Genomic DNA, 25,599 nt, shown 5'->3' on the forward strand with positions numbered 1-25,599 from the left:
TAATAATAGGATCTGAAGAAACTAAAAGAGTGTGTATTCAACCTTGAGTTTTTTCGCGTATGGTTCTGTCTATAACTGCCAAAATCTTTATTTCTTGCCTCAAGTGCCTCTTCTGACATCATTCCTATTGGTAGCGAAACTTTTTCAATAATATCTGCTCCGTGTATTAATATTTTATGTACAGATGGAGGCATATAAAACCAAGTATATTCGGAAACAAATAATTCTGCTGTATTCCAAGCATATATGCGAAAAGCCTCTATGTTAACTGCATACCCACATGCCATAGTACGCAAAATTATACCAAATCTTTTTATAAGTTCTACTTTTACGCCAGTTACTGTAGAGGCTAACATTCTGCTGGAAAAATATTCTTGCAGTATTCCCAGTGTTTGTATAGCCTGATCCTTTCGTGGGAATGTCCACCAATATACCCATTTTTTCTTTTAGCTCAAGTTGAATCTTTCTTTTGGTTTGCCGAGCGATTTCTTTATGTTCTCCACGAATTTGTCAATTTTGTATGGGTATTCTATAGGCGATATGAATTATACACTCAAAGCACCGTATCCAAGCGTGGAGTGTTGACAATCCGTACTCATACAAGTGCTCCTGTGGTTGTCTCAATTGAACATTATGAATAATCTAATCATGAATTTTGGTGTTGCTCCACAAATTCCACAGGCCTGCGAGAAGGAGCCCGCTAAATTGTTAAAAACTTTCCCATCAATCATTATTAAATGGAATTCATGTAATACTTCGAAAAAACTCAACTTTGTCGGAACAATGCTTACAATTTGCCTTTTAATATTATCTATCTCAACCTTAACTAACTCCGCAGACTCTTTTTCAAAAATTATTTTAATGGGTCTGCAGAACCGAATTGAAGAAGGCTTGTTATTTTGCCATAGAACAGCGTCTCCTTTTTTAATTTGTAAAGGCACAATACCTACAGCAAATAAATACTCATCAGTTATTTCATAATCAGAAGCACTAAAACGTTGACGGTAAGTGGAGTGACCACTGCTGCCGTCACAGCCCCATTTAAATATTGCTTTTATGCTGTCATTAATATTGCCTGCAGTCTAAACACCTTCAAAAGATTTGGAAAATCCTTGTACTATACGTGCAACAGTATGGTCTACAAGACTTTGCAGGGCAACTTCCGCTGAAAGTTCAGTTACGTGTATGCCACTGGGGTAACACTCTGTTTTAGCCTTAAGTAAAATATCGTAGCTTGGATAAATATTGCAGTTTCGTTCTTTGGCACCATATTGCATTATTTTGTACGACCTCTTTGAGTATCCGCCATCTATGTATATAAAGAGATAAAGCTTCCTCAGGTGTATACGGAATTGGGGTTTTTTGTTCAGAGCTTACAGACTTAAGCATTTTCGAAGCAGTCGAACTTTCAAGCTCAAACAATTTTGAAACAACCTGTGAAGCATTTCTTTTTCCAGCTTTGTAAAGACTTACGCTTGCCGCTACCATTAACTCTTGGTTAGGTGTTTCGTTAACAACTGATGCAATTTTTTTTTTCGAGTTTTCATTGTACACTCTGAAAAAGGTTTTTGTATACGGTGAAGAACAGTTGGCTTAGAAAAAATTATATTTTCATCCAACCATTTCTTATTTCGCTTTTCGAACACTGACATAACCCTATGACATTCTTTCCACTTTTCTACAAGTTTGCTTATGAAATTTCTTAATTGTTTTTGAATTTTGTGAGTTTGCTCTTCACTATACCTTGAGCGATCAATGACGTTAGAAAATATATGATTTTCAACCATTACAAATTTTGGTACTGGTTCACTGTGCCATATTAAAAAAAGCGTGCGTTTAGACTCTGTCATAGTATCTAAAAAAGGAAAAAAATCAGTAACTTGCAAATACTTGCAGCCAATTTTTGGACAAGACGTAGACCACAACATATTTTAACAAATTATACAAACATTGAATCGAATCCCATCGAATCCACCACACTTATTTTCTACGGAACATTGGATTACACATATAAAAACACTTTGATATATGACAATTTCCTTTTCCATTGTAAAGATCAAAAACATATATTAACAGACCACAATGACTTTTTTTTTATTTAACACATACCAAATAATAATAATTAAGTCACAAATCTTATTACAAAATTTTATATTTAAGTTTTTCAGTTCAACAAAAATTGCACTTAAAAATAGGTAAATAGTAATTATTGCACTTGCTAAAACATGTGTTAAATTCGAAAGCTCACAGATATGCGAATATTTGAAACAAAACAAAAACGAAAACAGAAAAGACCCCGTTAGGAAATAAATTTTCAATAAAACAAACAAAATTTGGAGAATTCTGAATTTAAAAATTTCGCTAAAGCGCCGCTAGAATGACCATTTCTCCCACTGTGCTTCGCCTCTAAGCGATGCTGGATATGGATAAAACTTACTATGTATGTATATATTAGGGAATCGGATGACGTTCTGATCTCTCCCACTACTTTGGTAGTATAAGTTAACCGTTCATCCGGTTCTGAAAATAAGTTAGGATGCTCTGTAGAGCTATTTTTTGATGGGGAGTAATGTTGTCATCGTGTATTTTGATAGCATTTACTGCATCTGTTTTTAATTCTTTAATTAATATTTTTAATTGTCAAGGTTCCCTCTCTAATGTTAATTACAGCATCTAGCTACCGAAAGCTATCATAGCCCAAAATGCCATGAAAAGTTCTTAAAGGGGGTAGTATAAAGAATTTTAAAGTTTCTGTTTGATTAAAAAGCTGTAAAAATGTGTGGTGTTTTATTTCTATATCACCAGCAATAGTTTTCGCTAAAAATATATCTTTGTTTTCTAGTACTTTTTTTGCTAAATTGGGTTGAATATAATTCTGGCTGGAGCCAGAGTCAATTAAAAATTTGAATACCTCGCCGCTCTTCGTGCGGCATTCAAAGTAAGGCAACGAAGAGCTTTTTAACCTAAAAAATGAATATCGTTATATTCGTAATATTGTCCTTCATCCTGTATATGTATGTATGTATGCCACATCCAAATAATCATTCAGATTATCTTCTGAGCCAGTGTTCGAGGTAGCGCTTGAAGTATTACTTATATGAAAATTGCGTTGTGCCTTTTGTGGCTTGAGATTTCTTTCAGAAGTGGTCTGTGGTGGCCTTTTGCTGAATAATTGATTATTTTGTGGCAGGTTCATATAGTTAATGCGGCGCGAGCGCAAAGTTTTATCTATCTCCATAGGCACCGGCGGTTTTGGGGGGCTCATAGGCGGTTGGTTAAAGTGTGTTTGTGCATTTAAGTTCCGAGCAAATCTTTGATTTGGAAAGTTATGTGAAATAAGTTGTGGTTGGTTAAATTGTGTTTGTGCATTTAAATTCTGATTAGGTCTTTGATTAGGAAGATTTTGTGAAATAATTTGTGGTTGTGGCTGTGGTAAGTAAGCAATTTCGGGGAAGAAATTTTGTTGGTTTACTTGCCTCCGAAAATTTCTTGAAGGTAAAGGTGGTGCGGTGTTTCGCTGCATCCCTCTATGATCCATATTGGTGTTGTGTACGTACCGTGTGCGGAATCCCTGATTTTCCAACTTCAAGCACAAGTGTAATGCTTGGGGCAGATCTATTGGTTCCTTCATGCCCAATAGTTTAGGCAAGTCGCCGTTGAGGCCGCGCACAAACGTATCTAGCGTCTTGTTTCTGTATGTGTGAGTAAGAAGACTACGAGCCTCGCTACCCACCTCCATACAGCCTAGCTTATTAAGTATTAAAGATAAATTGGAATAAACGGCCTGGTAAAATTCTTCAATTGACCTATTTCCCTGAACCAAAGAAGTCATTTGGTATTCTAGGGTGGATACATCACGCTTGTCGGCGTAATGTAAAGTTAGACACTTACAAATAGCACCCCAGTCTAAGGGTGTATTGTATGCCTCAAGGGCAGCATCCGCGTTGCCAATGATTTTATTTCTTACCACGTTAAGGATTCCGTAGAATTTAGGTGTGCCCTTACTCGCTTCGTAAATATTTAATATTCGATTTACACTTTATTTCCACGAATTGAATTCAGCGGGATTTCCCGAGAATTCGCGTAAACATTTTACCACATCAGGTATCTTGTCTAAATCTGATAAGTTGCTTGCATGTTCTATATTGATGGTTTGGTCGCAAGTGTCTGCTAAGCCCGCATTCGGGTTAAGGGTTGCCCTAACTATGTTGGGCCCCTGCCTGTTTACCACGTCTAAAGCTATCCTTCCTATTAGGTTTACGAGGTCATCTTCGTTTATTGTAACGTTAGCTGATCCTAAATTTCCTGCAGGATCATTCGCCCTGATTACTGGTGGACGAACCAGATTATTTGGGTTCGACATTGTTTATTTTGTTGTGTCTGTTAAAGAGTTCGTTATATATTTTCTTTCGTTATATCGGTTTCTTTTCTACTTCAATAACGTTTCAGTTTTTGTACTTACAAATTAGAGGTTTTATTTCAATTTTAGTTTGGTAAAAAAAAAAAAAAAAATTCACAATCTGGGTTTCACTTAATGTTCTTAATTAGTAATTATCACTTAACTTACAATACAATAACGACTTTCATTCTTTGCCTCTTGATATTGTTGGTTGTTTATGTTGATAGGTGCTGATGAGGTGACTTGAGTCCAACTCGTCTTTTTTGCTCTGCTACTAAGGGGCCAGATCTCACACTAGCACAGTTGTTTTTATTATCACTCCCCGTTCTCCGAAGAAGGATTCTTAACGCCTTTTGTTTTCCTTCGCGACGTAGGAGCTTATTTTAGCTCGGGCGCCAGTTAAAGGTTTACTTGTCGAAAGTAAAAATTATCTTCTTTTTCTGGTCTTACGACCTTTATTGTTCAATCGCTCGCTTAACTCTAAACTAACAAATTTTATAATTCTTATGGTAACTTAATGCGCTTGCAGTTCTGCTGACATCGGTTCCCACGTTCCGCTGGATTTCCAGAGAATCACGCCACACTGCGCTAGGGGTATCGTCAGCACTTTTGCGAGTAGAACGGATGCGCGTGTCTTTTGATTGCTTTAAATGTTATTGTGCTAACTTATACATTATATGTGTATACATACATATGTATATTTGAAAATAGATATTTGTTTTTAATAGTATTTCGGCTTTGCTGATAAGTAAGCACGTTCAATGGTATTTGAACAAATTCCTTTCGAACATAAATCCAGATTACCAGAGTTTCAAACTCGCATATCTGCCGTCTGTACAAATTTGGATCTGATTGAGTACGCAGTTGATCCGGATTAACGCTGCCGTCGGTCAAGGCTATTATAGTTTAATGTCAAAAATGTGCGATATCCACAAATTACCCATGCTTTCACACGAGTATACTACATACTTATGATGCTTTACATTAGTCCATAATGGAATTGGGATTTCCCATCCTTTGGTTAATGTTTTGAAACTAAGTAAACACTTCATGTAAATTAATATTTGAATCATGGTAAGGAGCTGTGCTTGCCATGTGAGCAAATAAAGTAAATCTCCTTATCCATTATTGCACTATGTTTGAATTATACTTCGTCTTTATCTTGATAGAGATGAAACTGCTCGATAAAGTATATATCAATATGTTAATGTATGGTTTTTAACACCGGTTGTGATTGCAGATGGCCTCTGTAGAATAGATTTTTTATAAAAAATGGGCGTGGCCCCTCTATCTAATAGCTTGAATATACTTTGTTCACAAATTACTAAAGCTATGTTAACCAAACTTGCTGACAGCATAGTCCCCTATCAGCACCTCATTCATTGTGAAAGTAGGAGAAATAACCACGCTCACCTCCCATACAAAGATTATGTTAAAATCTGCTGAATATATCCATAATTTTGTGAATATATTATTAATCCATGCACAAAATACAGTGAATTTAAGCTCTCCGCTTAACTATATTCATATTTAGTCTCCACATCCCTATTATAACCTTATTCGAGGATTTGACGTTTGTCCCGGTTGGCTTTTCCTTCATTCACCCAACATATTAATTTTGTTCTTTCAGCTGGGTTTATTTCGCATGGAGATATTTAAATTAGCATGATATCGTCCGATAACGATATGAATGTGTACTTCTTTTCGACCTCGTCAAAGAATTGTAGGTACTAAAAAGCCTTGACTTAGGTTGAATAGCTCTTGTTCAATTAGGTACGTTGGTAGTTTGTCAGAGTACGTGAAGACCAGTCGTGCTATAATTGTCACAGGATTTAGAACTGTGTTAAATATGATAATAGCGCATCTGCGACACCGCGTGTTTTATTCCTTAAGATAGTCTCACAGAACTAATAATGAAAATAGTTATTTATGTTCTTAAGGTTGATTTTATTGTATTATAATATTAGTTGGTCCACGACCTACATTATAAGTTAATATATGCAAAATATAATTTTAACCACCTTCCAAATCACGAGAGTGCAAAATGTTCTGTTACTCACGAACTTTTTCCTTCCTTACCTATTCTGGTTTATGAAAGTTTCTTAACAGCCACTCGACCATTAAACTCATAAACCTAAAACACTCGATAATCTTGATTTTGCTTTAATTTTTTCGGAAAATATTTAGTTGATCACTCCGTTGAAAATTATATTTTGTGCTTTTATGACATGTTTTCGTGAATAAATCGCACAAATATATGTATGTCGTGTAGTAGCCACACTCATAATAACAAATCAGCAATTTCGTGGGCCAATTTTTAATTTTCGTAGTAATTTAAGACCAATGCCCGCTGTTCGTATGTGGCAACCCAAATTAATAATTGATAGTACCATTGATGTTAATAAAAAATTAGAAATAATTATAAATTAATATTAAAATAATATAGAAATAATTACGAAGTATTATTAGTATTAAATTGATCGCTAAGGCGAGCCTGTATAAAATATGTCTATGAAAGAACCCAGTTAATCTAAAAATAATAATTTTGTGTAGTCTAAATCCGATCGTTTTGATTTTTTCTATTCTTTCCAGCTTTTCGATTGTACATTTTTTTTTCTTTAACTGAAACATTTTTCTTGTCAAATCGTTAGACCCAAAAGTATTTTTCATAGTGTAATTGAAAAAGTTCACATAACCTATAAAGACTTATCATCGCATCACACCCAACACACCCTACTATAGATAATTCAATACACGATACAAACCCACGCACATTCACCACCCAGAAGAACGGAAAATTACCCAAATTATCGTTCGCGAAAGACTTCAAGTGAACTAAAAAACAGAAATTTTTGAATTATACTCGTAAATAAAATAAAAATTGAAGTTTAACGGAAATCAATGCTGCACAAGTTTGTAAAATAAAATTTATTTCAAAGAACAGCCCGTTCGAGTAATTATAAGTATCTCAAGAGCTTTAGGTTGGAAGTGTGAGTATACAGAAATGATTAACCAATTGTATATTTCTTACAAAAGATTGAATAATAGTAGTTAGTTTATTGCTAAGTTTAATTTGAAAATTTAATATTCACAATTGCAGTTACAGAGCCGATTAAATATTATTGTATATTTCCAAAAAAATCTAACCTTTTATATACTACAGTGGGCACTGTGATATAACTCTGCTTTCGTATTAACTTTTTTACAGGTAAAAATTCTAACGAACACCGTTCTAGTTCTCGTTTTGAAAAACCATTTGATTACATTGAATATCTACGTAATAAAGAACACAACGAAAATAAAATATATCAGTGTCTAGAGAGTTTGCGGGTAGCTCTCACAAGCAATCCTATTTCATGGATTAAGGAGTTTGGAGAAGATGGGATAAATGAAATAACTTTATTATTGAGACGCTGTTTAAAAGAACGTGGATTTGACCGAATTGAGTTGGAGTGCATTCGTTGTCTGAAAGCTGTAATGAATAATACATGGGGTTTAAATTTAGTATTAACACCTGAGCTGCACACAGTAGTATTATTATTAGCACAATATTTGAATCCTCGGAAACCACAAACAATGTGTGAAGCTGTAAAATTACTGGCATCATTTTGTCTTGTCCCTGAACGTAACGGATATGATAAGGTTCTTCGCGCAATAACTACTGCCGCCTCCAATAAATATAAAACAAGTGAACGGTTCAAACCTATAGTTGATGCATTATTTATGGAAGGAAAATGTGACCCAAGAAGAGATTTAGCTTGCCACAGTCTTATTTTCATTAATACGTTAACGAACACTCCCAGTGATTTAAACTTTCGTTTACATTTGCGCTGTGAAATAATGCGAATGGGACTTTATGAGAGATTTGATTTGTTTAAGGACATTGTTTCTAAAAGTAATAATGATGCTTTGAAGCAACATTTTAAAATTTTTAATGAAATAAGAGAAGATGATTTCGAAGAATTCACTCAAAGGTTTGAAAATGTTAGTTTTAACATGGACGATATGGCAGACTGTTTTGAAGTACTTAAAAATCTTGTAACAGATACCAGTTCGGAACCATACTTTTTATCAATACTTCAACATTTACTTTACATAAGGGATGATTTCTATTTTCGACCAGCATATTATCAATTGATTGAAGAATGTATACAACAAATAGTATTACACAAAGGCTATTGCGACCCAAATTTTGACAACCGTACATTTAATATTGATACATCATTAATATTAGATGATATCGTTGAAAAGGTAAAGGCTAAAGAAATAAGGCGTTTCGAGGAATTTGAAAAAAAAATAGAAGAATTGGAAATAGCGAAGCAAGAAGCTGAAGCGAAAGTGGCACATTTAGAAGAACAGATTAAATTAAGAACGACTAAAGAGACAACAAAGTCCATTGACACTCTGTTACAGGTAAGTCGCATCATTTCTTACTACCTAATCTGGTACTCACTAAAACGTCAACATAGCTAAACATAGAAGTCTGTCTAATATGTATACTAGGGTGATTCAAAAAAAATTTTTTTTTTTTTTTCAATTGGTACTCGCAAAAATATGTTCCTAGACACCTCTAAGAAAGCCTCTCCAAATATGAGTTTTTAATTGTAACGGGAAGGTCCTCCGCCTAACGGTTTCTATTTTTTCTTATTATCAGATAGAAAAATTTATATCTCGCTTCCAACTACTTGAAAAAATATTTTGTTAATTAGGTTTTGTAGGAAATTGAATGCTCTAAAATATGGTCTCTTATGATTTTTTCGTAAACCCAACCGTTTAAAAGATATTAACGGTTGAAATTTGACTATTTTTGGGAAAATTCTTTATTTCTTATGAATTTTATAACTCAATGAAAAAAAATTATTATGAATAGATTTTTGGAGAGGTTTTCTTAGAGGTGTCTAGGAACCTATTTTTCCGAGTACCAAACGAAAAAAAAATAAATTTTATTTGATCCACCCTAATATGCATTGATGTTTGACGATGAATATCTCGTAAACGCTTAACTTAATCGAAAAATCATAGTAGACCATTTTTATAGAGCAGTAAATTTCCTACAAAACTATGTGTTTCATCATTCATAATAATTTTTTTTTATTGAGTTATAAAATTAATAAGAAATAAAGAATTTTTCCAAAAATAGTCAAATTTCAACCGTTAATATCTTTTAAACGGTTGGGTTTACGAGAAAATCATAAGAGACCATATTTTAGAGCATTCAATTTCCTACAAAACCTAATTCTTGGAATTGCGATATAAATTTTTTATCTGATAATAAAAAAAATAGAAAACCGTTAAGGAACAATTAAAAACTCATATTTGGAAAAAAGGAAAAGTACCAATTGAAAAAAAAAAAAAAATTTTTTTTGAATCACCCTAATGTATACCACTAATTCTATTAAATTTTTTTATAACTAGAATCTGTTTGCTTCACACTCTTTAATGACTATTGAGTCGATGCATGTCAGATACGAATAAATTTCCTTCCATAACTCGAAGTCTCTCTAACTCGAAGATTTTTTCTGGGTTATGGTCATTCGAGTTAGTGAAGTTCACCTGTATATATGTATGTCTTATAAATAATTTTACGATTTTGGGAATCCTAAATAGGTCATGTGAATGTGATAATTATCCTATTTAGAATGGACCCGAAATTCGGATATGGACTGTTACCTCGGACAAACTTTACAGTTATTTAATGCTGGTATTGTCAGTAGCGAAGCGAATGAAATTTTAGGCGACTTTCGCTATTCCGAATTGCGAGTAGCGAGCGCATAGCAAATTCGCCGTGAAGTAGCTAAAATTAATATTTGGTATTGCCATTTGCGGATTTATGAAATTCGCTTCGCTTCAACTGTCAAAATTGAGCGAACCTTTATTTGATTCGCGAGTGAAATTGAAAATGGAAAAAACGTTAGTATAATTTTAAAAATTTATCGTATTTAATTTGTTAAAAATTTACTTATTTTCAGAATAAAAATAACCAGCCAAAAGCTATTTGAGGTGATGGTGAGGTTGATGGAGAAAAATATTGACCTAGCCAGAGGAATGGCGCCGTTTGGCTCTACAAAAAAAAAAAAACAAAATAGGAAGGAGTTGTGGCTGAATTAAATAATATCGGCCCTCTAATACGCAGTGGCAGCAAATATGTATTAATTTGTGTATTACTTAGGTTATGTTGGACTACAAACTATAATTAAAGAAAAAAATACCAGAACATTGTAGCCACAGGTGAAGAACCTTACACCCAACGCAGCTTAACGCCTTTAGAACAGGCCGCGGACGAGTTGCTCAGCTTACAGCAGGCAGTAAATCCAAGCGGAACCGCATTTGAAACCACTGCACCAATAAATTTAGCAGCCTAAACAGGCGGGAGAAATTTTAAACGTCGGCTTTACGTCCAGGCAGGCGCCTATAAACAGAGAGAGGAGCGCGAATTTGAATTGGAGATATTACAAAACATTAACTCAGTGTGCAATGAAATCGATAGGTATAATAGAACAATTTATAAATTAAACAAAAAAAAATAGCACTATAGAAAATTAAAGAAGGAAGAAAATATTGAACAAAGGCGACATAAAGAAGAAATTGCATTAAAATTAAAGGAATTGGAATTAAAAAATCTTAAATACTCAAAATAAAAAACGTATTTACAGCAATTCAAAATTAATTTCAATTATTTTATTGTATGTGACATACATATATGTACATATATTTTAGGGATGCAACTACACTATGACAGTGCATTCACAATTTGTCTTCGGTGACGATCTGCTGCTGTTCCACTGAAGTTTCCTTCAACTGATTACAGTGGTACCACTATATCAACAAAAGTTTTTTGTTCAGGATCACTTACATTATAATTTTTACAAATATTGTGTAAAGCACAACATACGTTAATAATCACAGTCGCTTTACTAGGAGGATATCGTAGTTCAGGTACACCTAGTGTACAACAAAAACGACATTTTAGCACTCCAATAGTCCTTTCAACTACGTTCCTTGCCTTTGTTTGTTTTTTTATTAAAACTTGATTCCGCTGTTCCTGGTAAAGCGTTTCGGAAAGACGTCCATAGATACTCGGGTAGTGTATAACCAGAATCACCTAAAAGATATTTAATTTTAGTAATTATGTTTGTACATACACAGATAAATTATAGTTACCTAAGTAAACCGAGTTGTGATCTCCTCTTTGCTCCAAATATGTTTTTAATGTGCTATTATTCTACGCAGATCCTGCATACTTTTCGTTTTAAATACAAGCATTTATTTTGGCACGGAGCAATAATCGAAACATGCTTTCGATCAACGCTTCCAACTACATTTGGAACTCCCGATCTTGTGAAACATTTCTTTCTTGTTATTTGTTTTTCTTTTTCCGTTATGTCCGTTTTGATCCAGACAATGCAAAGAGTGGATTCCAAACTTGGGAGCATGATAGCTCCCATGAGCCAAAAACCAAAGGACACAACACAATTTTAACATCGGGGATATTGACGACAATAGACGAATCGAATATTTTTTTATGCTGTCTAGCACATACATAAATGCATCTTTGCTTATTCGAAAGATTATAAAAAAACTTATATAATATGTGTGTGTGTACTTTTACACCAATAGATACTTACAATACTGAAGAAAGTTCCTTGGGATTGGAGTGATCCCTGAAGAACTGTCGCTGCCTAAGTAATTTGGTTGTTGTTGTTTCAACATAACCATCTTCAAAATATAAATCCACGTTGCTAATCATTTTATTGAATTTTTTAAAATAACACCGTATAATGTGAAAACAAACAATATTCAGTTTAAAGACGTTAAAAATGTCAATTTGGGTTGAATTCGTGTGACATTTCTCAATTATTTTAGTATAGCAACAAAAAAGTTAAGCGAATGTGTTCATTCGTTGTCATGTCGTTCTCATGTCTTTGATACAAACGTAGAAAAAACCCGAATGTGATTGTTGATGTAAACTAATTGTAAAGTTTCGAAATTTACAAACATTTTTAAGGTTACTATATTCAAAAGCATTTTTAATTTTTTTATCCTGCCCCTAAACTTGATTTAGACTTTCACATGATCGATGATCTTTATATTGTCAATTTCGTGATAATTAGGTAAGATATGTTTAGAATCCTTTAAATAAATTTCAAGCGTTTAGTTTTACAAAATTTGAAATTTGTAGTTTGGAATTTTCGATATGATCTCCTCCTTTACAAGACTAGTGTAGTTACAATTTATTTTCGGTTAAGAATGAATTTAGATCTTTCTTACAAGGTGCGTTCCAAAGTAAACAGGACTAGGGGACTCTAGCGCCCCCTGGTGGCGCTATCTATATGTCGACTGATGCGTGATTGTCCAGTGAGCATTTCATTTCATTGATTGGAAGTGAAGTTATTGCGTTTTAAGTGTCAGTATATCTGTGCGTAAATGAGCTTCGAACAAAGAGTCAACATTAAATTTTGTTTTAAAATTGGTAAAACTTTTACCGAAACGTTTCAATTGATGAAACAAGTTTATGGCGACGATTGCATATTCCGTAGTAGAGTGCACGAGTGGTTTCAACGTTTTCAAAGTGGTCGTGAGGACATAAATGACGATCAACATGTGTGCTAATCAAAATCCGTGATCACCGGAAATTCCATCGAAACTATTCATCAGAAATCAGCCGCAATCATTATTGAAATTCATGGAAATGGAATTGAACATCTCCAAAACATCGATTTGTCGCATTTTGACTGAACATTTGGGCTTACGAAAGGTGTGTGCACGGTTTGTTCCGCACAAATTGACTGACGACCAAAAATGCTCAGAATCCAACATTCGAAGGACGATTATTTGACCAAAAATCGCATTTTAACCATTAACCACACCCCGTATTCACCTGATATGGCACCGTGCGACTTCTTCCTTTTCGGAAAAATGCATTTGCACATAGAAGAAAAGAGTTGTGCAGACGTAGAGGCCATTCAAAAGGCTTGCACCGGCATACTGGCGGCCGTACCGGCCAACGATCTAAAACACTCGTTCGACGTGCTTTTGGACCATGCAAAAAGATGTATTGAAGCAGAAGGAGACGGAGACTATTTTAAATAAAATAAATTAATTTTGCCGAAAAAAACATTTGTTCTGTTTTCTTTTTTAAAGTCATGTTTACTTTGGAATGCACCTTGTACTTTTTTATACACTCGCAAGACGTTGCTATAAATATAATAACTTTGTTCACCTAACGGTTAATTGTAACATATAAAACTAATCGATGAACAAATACGGTTATGTACATATAGATAATCGAAATGACGAGTCGAGTTAAATTAAGGGTAATTGACGTCCAAAAACAGTCTAAATCTAACCATAAAATCCCCAGATACCGAATATGTAGACGTCATTACTTATGGATTTTTTCCGCAAATATCGGTCAACCTGTGAAATAATTTTCTAGAAATAATATGTCTTGAAACTAAAAATACATATGACATATAATTCATATTCCTAATAATGGGTAGTCGAAAAAGTCTTTTCGTATTTTGTCATATAGTTTTGAAAAGGTGAGATTTTAAGCTTCATTTAACCAAAAAAAATTAAATTCGAGGAAGTTGAGCTGTTCAAAAATGAGTGAAAGTAATGAAGAAATTTGCTGCCATTATAGCTTCGGTTTTATTGTTCTGAAAAGGAAAAAAGGTGATCTTGTTTAGTAAAGTCAGAAATTCTAGATGAACATAAAAATTTTGCTCCGTAAAATAAGACGCTTGAAAAAAATTAATTTTTTTATTGAAATTTTCGACTGTTTTTGCTTCGAAAATTGGATTATATGCTTTGTCTTTTGGGCTGTGATACATTTATCTTCCGGGCTGTTAGTGTTTGGAATTGCAATATGATGTCATTTATATTCGATATGCATTTAAATTAATCCATTTGTCAATTTAATTACATTACAATCCTAAGTATGATATTTTTGCCTCTGTGCTTCAGTTTTGGAGTAGTGTATCTAGGATCCAACTCTTTTCGTTTTTAGCGCTTTTTCCATCTAAACAAACTCACTTTATCTTTGTTTCGTCAGAAAAAGTTTTGCATTCACCTTTTCTTAAGTGCCCGAATTTTAAAGCAATCACCAAACGATTTTCTCTATTGCGTTAGAGATCAGAGGCTTCTTCCAGTAAAACCTTTCAAACAGTCGTGTTTCTCGAAGTCGCCTTTTAATAGTGTCTTGAGCTAGCGAGTTCTCATTTCGTCCAGTCTAATATGTAAAATGTCGTGCGAACGGGTGTTATAATAATTGGTTGCATTAAATACCAGACCTTTTGAAATATTGAGCAATTTGCTATTTCACCGTATGACTTCGAATACTGCCGTAACTGAATGATGTCCTAGTATCTTCAGTACAATATTTCCTTTTTACCTAAAATATTGTTTCACCAAAATGATAAAATTTAGTTACTTTCAATAAAAATACAATAAAAGTCTTACATAAAATATTATAATTTACTAAAGAAGTGAAAAATATACTTGCGTTGTAAATTAGGTGCACGACCACTTTAATCACATTTTCAAAATTTTTTTTTTCATTAATTTTAAGTAAAAAAATCATTATTTGTGATTTACTTGAAGGTGTGAAAGTTTTTGCCTCTTTCATTGCATGTCATTTTAATACAAATCTCACGGATCAAATGTATGTTATGGTAAGTGGAAAGGGGGCAATTCCGTTCCTCCGAAAAGTACAAAAAAATTAATATCAAACGAATTTATTATTTAGCTAGGGCCATCCAATTTCACCCACAGGGTATATATATCCTGTTTTGCATGATTTATAAGAAACCTGTGATATAAAAGCGGGAACTACTATTTTAAGCAAAAAATTAAATAAAAATTGTAAATAATCATTATTGTGATTTTTTATTCTTTTTGCTCGAAAGTAAAGGTTTTATTTTTTTTTTTTGCTCAAAAATATTGATTAGGTTTTATTTCAAAATTAATATTATGTCATTTTTAAATAAAACTTATAATGGTTACGGTCTCTAGTTCTACACCCTTACTGAAATTTTACCGTTCAAAACAATAAATAATAATATTTCATCATAAATGCACTAGGTTTTTGTGGATATATTTATTTTGCTTTTTGTAAAATAGATAGAGTCATGTCTTCCAGCTTTTATTTGTAGTTATAATTGACGTTAGCTTAAATTTATAAATTTATTATTTAATTTGCTTATACGAGTATAATTATATCCGTGTCTTTAATATTATTTTTCTTTGTACACAGTTAAAAACAACACAAGCAGATTGTAATATATCGAGAACTTCCACAATGATACCAATACCAACGCCACCACCACCACCACCACCTCCTCCACCATCGTTCATAAAAGGTACACCAAATCCACCACCCCCACCACCCCCACCAATGCCGAATTGCCACGCTCCAACACCTCCTACAAATTTTGGGCCTCCACCTCCACCACCACCACCATCTAATTTCGGATTAATATCTGTGCCTGGAGCTAAAGAGGGCCAACAATCCTCTTTTCTGGTTAATGAACTTCCAAATGGGTTTAAACCGAAGAAGAAATGGGAAGTAGGAAATCCAATGAAACGCATAAATTGGAAAGTTGTATCACCTCAAATAATGTCGGATAAATCTTTTTGGCTTAGTTGCGAAGAAGATCGTTTAGCATCGAAGCAATTTCTTTCTGAACTCTCTGAGAGATTTTCATCAAAACCAGTAAAGAAGTATCAAAATGATGCGGTTGATAAAGCAAACACCCTAGTAAAAAAAAATATAAGCTTACGGGTACTTGATTCTAAATCAGCCCAAAATTTAGCCATATTGCTTGGGGGGCCATTAAAACACTTATCAAACGAGCAAATTAAAATTTGTCTTTTGCGCTGTGATACCGATATATTATCTTCAAACATACTACAGAATTTAATTCAGTATTTGCCATCACCAGATCAATTAAAACAACTTCAAGATATAAAAGCAAAAGCAGAACCGCTGTCCCCAGTAGAGCAATTTGCTGCCACTATTAGCGAAATAAAAAGACTACTGCCGCGGCTTCACCACCTTAATTTTAAATTAACCTACTCTGATGTCATTCAAGATATTAAGCCTGATATTGTAGCTGGAACAGCAGCTTGTGAAGAAGTTCGTAACAGTAAAAAATTTGCAAAAGTTTTAGAACTAATTTTATTAATGGGAAACTATTTGAATTCAGGATCAAAAAGCGAAGCAGCCTATGGATTTGACATGTCATATCTTGCAAAACTTTGTAATACTAAAGATATTGATAACCGACATACTCTTTTGCATTATTTAGTAAAAGTAATAGAAAATGAGTTTACCGATATACTTGATTTTTATAACGATTTAACACATATTGATAAAGCTTCTCGAGTAAATTTAGACTCGATTCAGAGAGCTATGCGTCAAATGATTTCCTCTCTAAAGTCGCTGGAGACAGATTTAAAAAATAATAAAGTACCTCAATGCGATGATGATAAGTTTAATGACATAATGGGTGAATTCTCATACGACTGCCGTCAGCATGTTGATGTACTAGGTAAGTGATTATACAGGTCGCTATATTAAAATGTATAATTTTTCTTATGTTTCTTAAATTATTTTTAAAAATAAAGAAAAAAAATTCGAATTCATACCATCTGATCAAATTTCAAATTATATTTTCACGTATTCTAATACATATTTTTATTAACAATTCTTCAGTGCCTTCTGACAATTTTTTTTTCGAATTCTTGATTGCGAATCTTCATTTGTATTGTCATGAACAGAGATGAATGGATTATCTTTCGATGATTTCACTAAATCTTCGTGCCAAGCACTTGTGTTTGTGACAAGATATTTTCAACGACTTTTTAGTCTGGATTCCACGGGAAACACAACTTGTCGATTTTTTTTCTTGGTAAAAATCTCCAGACAACCGTGTCTAAATAATCTTTCTTTCCCATTTATATATTATGGGATTTTTTTTATTTAGCTTAAAGCAAGTACCATAAACCTATAACTTTGAAAAAATTATATTTTCGCTCTACGAAAGAGGTCATAAGGGGAGCGCCTGCTTCAGAGACTTCAAAAAATGGATTTTGTTTCAGAATTTTTTTGGGAGGGAAAGAAATAATTTTTTAAAGTTAAATTTTTAAGGTTTATAGTTATATATTTCAACATCATCCGAAAATTTTTTGGGTACAAATTCTTTGAAATTCTGGCTTTGACAAGCAATCGCCCGAAGTATCTCGAATGTGCATTCGTCAGCGGCGGGCAGGATGCAGGTCGCAATTTCTGTTGGAAACAAAAAATTCAAAGAGATTCATATTTGTAAATAACGTATCTTCTAGTTAAACTAAGAAAATTCCAAAAAAGTGTAAGATTCTAAACAATTTTAAAAATTTAAAAAAGGTTAATTTTTTCACCAAAAAAATTTTACTTTATGTTGTTTAAAAATATGTTCAAATTTGACGTTTTTTAGTTTTTTTTAGTTTAAGGGGCTATACCAGTGTGACGCATGAAAAATTAGGCGATTTTCGTGAATTTTTTTAAAAGAAAGTACTAGATTGAATGTTTCGACGTTCTATGGACGTAATAAAGTATATTTTTAGCTATATTAAAAAAAAAAAAATTTTACAAAAATATTGAAAAATAACGGAGTAATGTGCTGTCTGCGGAAGTGCTAAATAAAAAAGTGCCTCAACTGCTGGCATGATTCCGGTCGATTGAGTAGCTGAAACAAAAAAATTCAAAATGTTTATTAAACTTAAATATATTTTCTATACAATGGACTACGATCTTTGAAAAATATCAAAAATTAAGAAAATGGCGCCATTTTGAAAAAAAAAATCGTTTTTTACGAAAAATCTGTCGTTTTTTTAATGCCAAATTGACAATTTTCAGCCAATCAAAAAGATCGTAGTCTATTGTATAGCAAATGTATTCAACTATATCCAGTTTTAATTTGAAGTCGATCGGTTAATTTCTCGTTGAGTTATAATGTCAGCAAATTTGAAAAATGTCGTTTCGAGAAAAACGCGTTTAAAGTTTCACTTATATATGTTTGCACCTCTGAGCGGTCGCTATTTAGAACGCTGCCATTCAAAAACTATTTAAAATACGACCTCGCCGATTTCACAGGATATTTTTGAATATATAAGCTATCGAAAAAAGCAAAAAAAAAAAATTTGTTTTTTGAAAGTGTCACACTGGTATATCCCCTTAAGTAGAAGATAGTTTAATGCCAAAGATTATAAATTTTGCCCCAATTCCATACGACGTTTAGTTTTTTTCTATCCTGCCCTCCAATTAAGAAAAATTGGAAAAATTAAAAACCGAGAAATCGCGCGTCAAAGTTTTCGCTTTCTGCCCAATCGCTTATATATCTGCTAGACGCTCGGTCACTATTTCCCTTCTAGCGTCGACAATATTTCGAATTCCATTTGGGGATATATTCTTAGATAATTTTTAAAGAGATTTAAGCAAAAAAAAAAATCGATTTTATGAAGCTTCTAGAGCAGGCTCCCCCTTTAATAGCTTTTTCCCTAGAAACATTTCATTAAAAGTTAAACGCAGTTAAGTGGGCGTCTGCAAAAAATACATTTAGGAAATAGCAGACACCATCAAAGAAGTGCGTAAGCCCCATCTCGTATTGCATTGGATATTCGTGATCATTTCGCCACATTTTCAACTTATATCGTGCCGCTCCGCATAACCACTCCGAGAACTCTACCGATACAACAACAACAACCACTCAGAGGACACCGTATTGCAGCGGGAGGGGATTACTTTGAAGGAGATGAAATGGACAAAATTCACCTTTCAATTTGATCACAGTAGTACATATTTCATGCAAATGAAGAATTGAAATAAAAATTTTAGGTCCTAAATTGTTCTTTCTTGGCCTGTGTATCTTAAGTTAGACGTTGGTGGTTTAAAGGTAGAGGGGATATATTTTCGGGTATTACCAATTACCAAAGTTTTAGACAATGCGACTCCCTTTCTTGCGACTTCTTCAATCTGCACTTGGAGAAAATAATTCGAGCTACAGAACTTAATCGAGCAGGTACAATCTTCTATAAGAGTGTACAGCTGCTGACGATGATATTGATATTAATTCTCCCAACTGGATAAGAAAAGGAAGCAGATGGGTCTGGTAGTGTAGGCTGGCTAGGTCATGTCGTCCGAATGGTCGAAAACACTCCAGCTCTGAAAGTATTCGACGCAGTACTCGCCGGGGGAATCAGAGGAAGAGGAGAAGCTCCACTCCGTTGGAAAGACCAGGTTGAGAAGTACCTTGGCATTTCCAATTCGCGCCATGTTGCCAAAAGAAGAAACGGCTGGCGTGCTATTGTTAAATCGGCTATAATCGCGTAAGCGGCGTCTATGACAGTAAAGAAGAAGAAGAAGAAGCACCAAAAGTTAAACATTAAGGAGAAACAGGTAACGGTTAAGGGATGCAGGACTTGGATCGAAGGCAAATAAATATTTTAGCAATGTTGTAAATGAAATCATTCAGGGGTGTTGTGGAATCTGACAGTTATGATAGGAATCGGAACTGAAACCGATCAAAAAAAGTAGTAGGTGGCATGAATTCAGATATTATTCCTTTGATATTCGAAATAGAGTTTGTATCGGTTATGGATGTCACGGAAACCAATTTTATCGGTTTTGCTATCAGAAACCAAGCAAGAACATAGTCGCTCACAGATTTGAAAGAGTTAAGAAATAAAATTATTTTATTATTTCGAATTAATTTATCTTTATTTCTATAAAGGAAAACATAAATAAGTATAAAACACGAAATGTCTTAATTATTGAGTTTTTGGAAAAAAAATCCGGATATTTAAAGATATTAGATTTACAAAACGTGATTAACGTAATTTAACACCCAAATGGATAACATTCGATAATTGTTATCTCTTAAAATTTTTCCTTAATGCGGAACTCATTAAAAACCTTAATAGGATTGTTTCCTAATGTATTCATTTGCAAATTATGTCACATTAGTAAACAGCTGATTCGAATATTGGTTTTGCGTATGTTCGAAAAGACGAAAGTCCAAACAGATTCTGTGACACCATTGGTTTCGTCTTCGATTTTTACCTATTCAAAAAAATGGATCAAAGAACCTGTATCAAATTTTGTGTGAAAAACGAAATTAAGTGCGCGGATGCATTCCGAATGTTGACTGTGGCATACGGATAAGGTGGTACAAAATGTTCTCAGAAGGCCGAGAAGATGTGAACGACGAAGAGCGTGTCGGACGCCCGAGCACTTCAACAACAGACGAAAAAATTAATGAAGTGGAGAAAATGGTATTGGCCAATCGTCGAATCACCGTTAGAGAAGTTGCTGAGGACCTAAACATATCGATTGGCAAGATATGCGCGAAGCAATCCGCCAGAAACGCCCGGATTTGTGGAAAAACAAAAATTGGCTTTTGCACCACGATAACGCCTCTGCTTACACATCGTTGCTTGTGCGCGACTTTTTGGCCATAAAGCAACACACTAATGATGCCGCAGCCACCGTATTCCCCAGATCTGGCCTCCTGTGACTTTTTCTTGTTCCCTAAACTGAAGAGGCCCATGAAAGGACGACGTTACGCTTCTCTTGACGAGATAAAGACGGCATCGAAGGAGGAGCTGAAGAAGAAAAAAAAAAATGAAGATTTTTTGAAGTGCTTCGAAGATTGGAAAAACCGTTGGCACAAGTGTATAATATCTCATGGGGATTACTTTGAAGGGGACAAAATAGATATTCATGAATACATAAATAAATAATTTTTGAAAAAACACAAAATTCTCGATACTTTTTGAACCAATTGTCGAAGTACTTTTGCCACTCTCATTGAGGTATCTCCAAAACATGCCATGACCTATTAGTTTATTTTTAACGAACGGGAATAAAAATAGGACACACACATACAGAGGTTCACACCTGTCACGATGTCATAAACGTGTTTCGAATACTGCTATCGTGTTTTGTTAACATTTCTCTCGGCCAATCGGCACGATCTTTCTTTTGAGCGATTGACAAATGTGTGGGATCCAACCTGAACAAATTTTTTACAGTCAAATGTTCATGAAATATTGAATGTATGCTAGTCTTACAAATACCCATAGTTGTCTCAGTCACACGATAGGTCACATGACAATCTTGCAATATCAATTTCAGCGCAGCATCAATAGTTTCCGGAACAACAACTGATTCCCGAAAATCATCTTAGAATGATCCACGGCCTCGAGTGAATTCACCATATCATCGATAAACACTGGTTCTGGATGATCCATCTATGCAATCTTGATGAGGTCTAATCCACATTTAAAATTGTAACAAAAATTCTCGCTAAAGTGTTAGCGATGTTTCCACTTTTGTCGAGAAGAATTCCCGTCCTGCTATATGGTGCAGAGGCTTGAACGATGACAGCAACCGATGAGTCGACGTTACGAGTTTTCGAGAGAAAGGTTCTGCGAAAGATTTATGGTCCTTTGCGCATTGGCCACGGCGAATATCGCATTCGATGGAACGATGAGCTGTTCGAAATATACGACGACATTGACATAGTTCAGCGAATTAAAAGACAGCGGCTACGCTGGCGAAGTCATGTTGTCCGGATGGAAGAAACCACCAGGAAGACCTCCACTCTGTTGGAAGGACCAAGTGGAGAAGGACCTGGCTTCGCTTGGAACATCCAATTGGCGCCACGTAGCGAAAAAAAGAAACGACTGGCGCGCTGTTGCTAACTCCGCTATAATCGCGTAAGCGGTGTCTACACCAATTAAGAAGAAGAGTGAAATTAGTTTCTCCGTGTTTTGAAATAACCCTCCAAAATCGAAATATTTGCTTTCGATGCTCGAAAATCAGCGTATTACATACATACATCGTTATTGAATATAATATGTAATTTACTTTTATTTTAGAGCTATTTCGTTATTAATAATATTATGTAGTCTACTTTCGATTTTGGAGCTAACTTCTAATTTCTAAGCCCTAACTAAATTAGGCAGAAACTAAAAATTATGTTTTGTTTTGTATTTACGACGACACTTTTGATGCTGATTCGTTGTAATTTGTTATACTTTGTTACTTCTTACAATCGCATTCTAACAAGACGAAAATATAAGTATATAAATGAAGAATTGTCCGAGGAGGGAAATGGTATATAACGCCATCAATATTGTAAAAAGTCATCCTAATTTACTGAAGAAAAAATCGAAAACTCCTTCACGTAAAATAGCGGAACATGCTGATAGAGACATTATCAGAAAAAGTAAGGCTGATCCTTTTAAATTCCCCCGAGAGATTATGGCTGAAGTACATGAGGAATTTGGGTTTAACATACCCAGTAAACTTGTACGAAAGCGTCATCATGCTCAGTTGATTGAAAAGTTGATTAAAAAAAAACGTTGTGGTTCAAAAGAGCACGGCTGAACTTTGCTAAACAACGTTTAGAGAAGGACGACAAATTCTGAAGCGGTGAAACAAAACTGAATTCGAACAAAATTGGATTCGATAACACAACAATTGTCCACCGAGTACACCAATAAAGGACCAATTTTCATACCTCAATGTTCTTACAAGTACTATGGAACCATTCGCGTTCGCTGGACATTGATCCAAAGCACGCAACTTACGGGGGTATTCTGGTTTAGAAATTCGAAAAAATCGATTTTTTTTGCATATTTTTATAGTATAACCCTTCAAGAAAATGTCCCTAAGAGGATTTTTCGAAGTTAATTTATTTTCCGAGTTACAGCTCATTTCCGACTCCGACTGCGCGCGACTAGTTCTCAAACTTTAAACTCGTTTTTCTCATAAGTACTTTTCTAGAAACGGTGTGCATGATATCTCAAGTTCTACTCAACTGATTCACATGAAATTTTATACAGAGTTTTCTTATCCATTATAGTATCGCACTACGAAGAGCTTTCGAATGAATTTTTTTTTAAATTCCGAACCACAAAAAAAAGGGAAAATACGAAACTTTTTTTTCAAACCTCCACCATTTTGTAAAAATTTTTTTTTTTTTTAAAACGTTTCGTAGTGCGATAACTATACTTTTACTCTTCACTGATTTCGCATAAATTTTCAGTTTAGGTCATGGAAAGGATTTACATCCTGCACACCAGGACAAGCCATTGTTTCAACAGTCTCTACTTCGCCGACCTTCAGTTTTTTTAATTTAATTTTTTTTCAACATTTTAATTATGTTTTGTATTTTTAGAATATCAATAAAAAGCATGTAAAAAATGGATAATCAAAATAATTTTTGATTTTTTTTATTGCGTCAAAAAAAAACTAAAATTCGGGCTTCTAAACCAGAATACCCCCTTAAAGTGTGTAAAATACAAAAAGTATTGACGACAAAACGGTGAAACAAAGCTGAATTCGTATTGGATTCGATTCCATTCGGACAACATGACCTAGCCAGCGTAACCTATGTTTTTTATTCCGCCGAACTATGTCAATGGCGTCGTATATCTCATACAGCTCATCGTTTCATCGAATGCGATATTCGCTGGTGCCAACGCGCAAAGGACCATAAATCTTTCGCAGAACCTTTCTCTAGAAAACTCTTAAGGCCGACTCATCAGATGTTGTCATCGTCCAAGCCTCTGCAACATATAGCAAGACGGGAATAATAAAAGATATAGTGTTGTGTTTTTGTTCGTCGAGAGAGGACTTTACTTCTCAACTGCCTACTTAGTGCGAAGTAGCACCTGTTAGAAAGAGATATTCTGCGTTGGATTTCGAGGCTGACATTGTTTTTGGTGTTGATGCTGTTTCCAAAATAAATTAAATTATCTATGACTTCGAATTTATGATTGTCAACAGTGTCGGGGGTGCCTATTCCCGAGTGCGATGACTGTTTGTTTGATGACAGGAGATATTTCGTCATGCCCTTGTTGCATCGGTGGAGCAGAACTAACGCGGTTGTTAAGGCCAATGATATCAATATCATCGGCATACGCCAGCAGTTGTACACTCTTCTTTAAGATGGTGCCTTCTCTGTATAGTTCTGCAGCTCGAATTATTTCCTCCAGAAGTAGGTTGAAGAAGTCACACGAAAGAGAGTCACTTTGCCTGAAACCTCGTTTGGTATCGAACGGCTCGTAGAGGTCATTCCCGATCCTGACGGAGCCATTGGTATTGCTCAACGTCAGTTCACACAGACGTATTAGTGCTGATGCATGCTCCTTATCAGTTCTTCGCCGCCGTGCTTGAATAGCTCGGCCGGCAATCCGTCGGCCCCCGCCACTTTGTTGTTCTTCAGACTGGTAATTGCTATTCGAACTTCTTCTTGGTCGGGCAATGAAACGTCTGCTCCATCGTCACCGATTGTGGAATCGGGTTCACCTTCTCCTGGCGTTATAATTTCACTGCCATTCAGCAGGCTGGACAAGTGTTCCCTGCCTAATTTTTCTACGCTCTGGGCATTAGTCACTAGGTCACCACAAGAGTATGCTCCGGGTTTGAAACTCTCCGTTAGTCGCCGTATCTTTTCGTAGAATTTTAGAGCATTACCCCTGTCGGCCAGCTTGTCAAGCTCTTCATACTCGCGCATTTCGGCCTCTCTTTGTTTGTCTGCAAATACATCTCGCTTCCCTCTTCAACTCTGGTTATCTATCCCATCCCGCACGTGTTATGATCGATTGTAAAGTTGCGAGGTAGACCAAGACAGTTTGAGTAGAAAACCTTCCCTGTAGTTGTTGATGGGCGTGCTTGGATATACAGAGGCGGCCGCGTATCTTCACTACAACAAGATAGTGGATGTTAGGTTCTCGGAGCGTTCGCACAAAGACACTAGAAACATGTCGTCCATCTATCAAAACATGATCGAATTGGTTTTGAATTTTAATTTTTAAGAATATTTTAAAACTCTTCTTTATCGGCGTAGACACCGCTTACGCGGTAATAGCCGAGTTTACCACAGTGCGCCAATCGTTTTATCTTTTCGCTGCTTGGCCCAATTTGAGATTCCAATCGAAGCTAATGACTTCTCCACCTAGTTTTTCCAATGGAGTGGAGGTCTTCCTGTGGAGTGTTTTCGTTCATTCGGACGCCAGCGTAGCCGCTGTTTTAATTCTATGAACTATGTCAATGTCGTCGTTTATCTCATAGAGATCATCGTTCCATCGAATGTGCTATTCGCCGTGGCCAATGCGCAAAGGACCATAAATCATCCGCAGAATCTTTCTCT

At 34.9% G+C, this 25,599-nt stretch overlaps 1 protein-coding gene across 3 annotated transcripts in view; it reads left to right on the top strand.

Annotated features, from left to right (window-relative positions):
- The window catches only part of LOC126765197 (protein diaphanous), a 284,726-nt gene that overhangs the window by 207,762 nt on the left and 51,365 nt on the right, over window positions 1-25,599 (top strand). For all 3 annotated transcript variants that reach the window (XM_050482803.1, XM_050482800.1, XM_050482802.1), the window contains exons 3-4: window positions 7,608-8,812; window positions 15,654-16,950. In XM_050482803.1, the coding sequence (XP_050338760.1) occupies window positions 7,608-8,812; window positions 15,654-16,950 (2,502 nt within the window). The remainder of the gene's footprint in view (window positions 1-7,607; window positions 8,813-15,653; window positions 16,951-25,599) is intronic.

This window comes from Bactrocera neohumeralis, unplaced genomic scaffold (genome assembly GCF_024586455.1).
Source record: "Bactrocera neohumeralis isolate Rockhampton unplaced genomic scaffold, APGP_CSIRO_Bneo_wtdbg2-racon-allhic-juicebox.fasta_v2 cluster10, whole genome shotgun sequence".
In the NCBI taxonomy this organism is placed as follows: Eukaryota; Metazoa; Arthropoda; class Insecta; order Diptera; family Tephritidae; genus Bactrocera; species Bactrocera neohumeralis.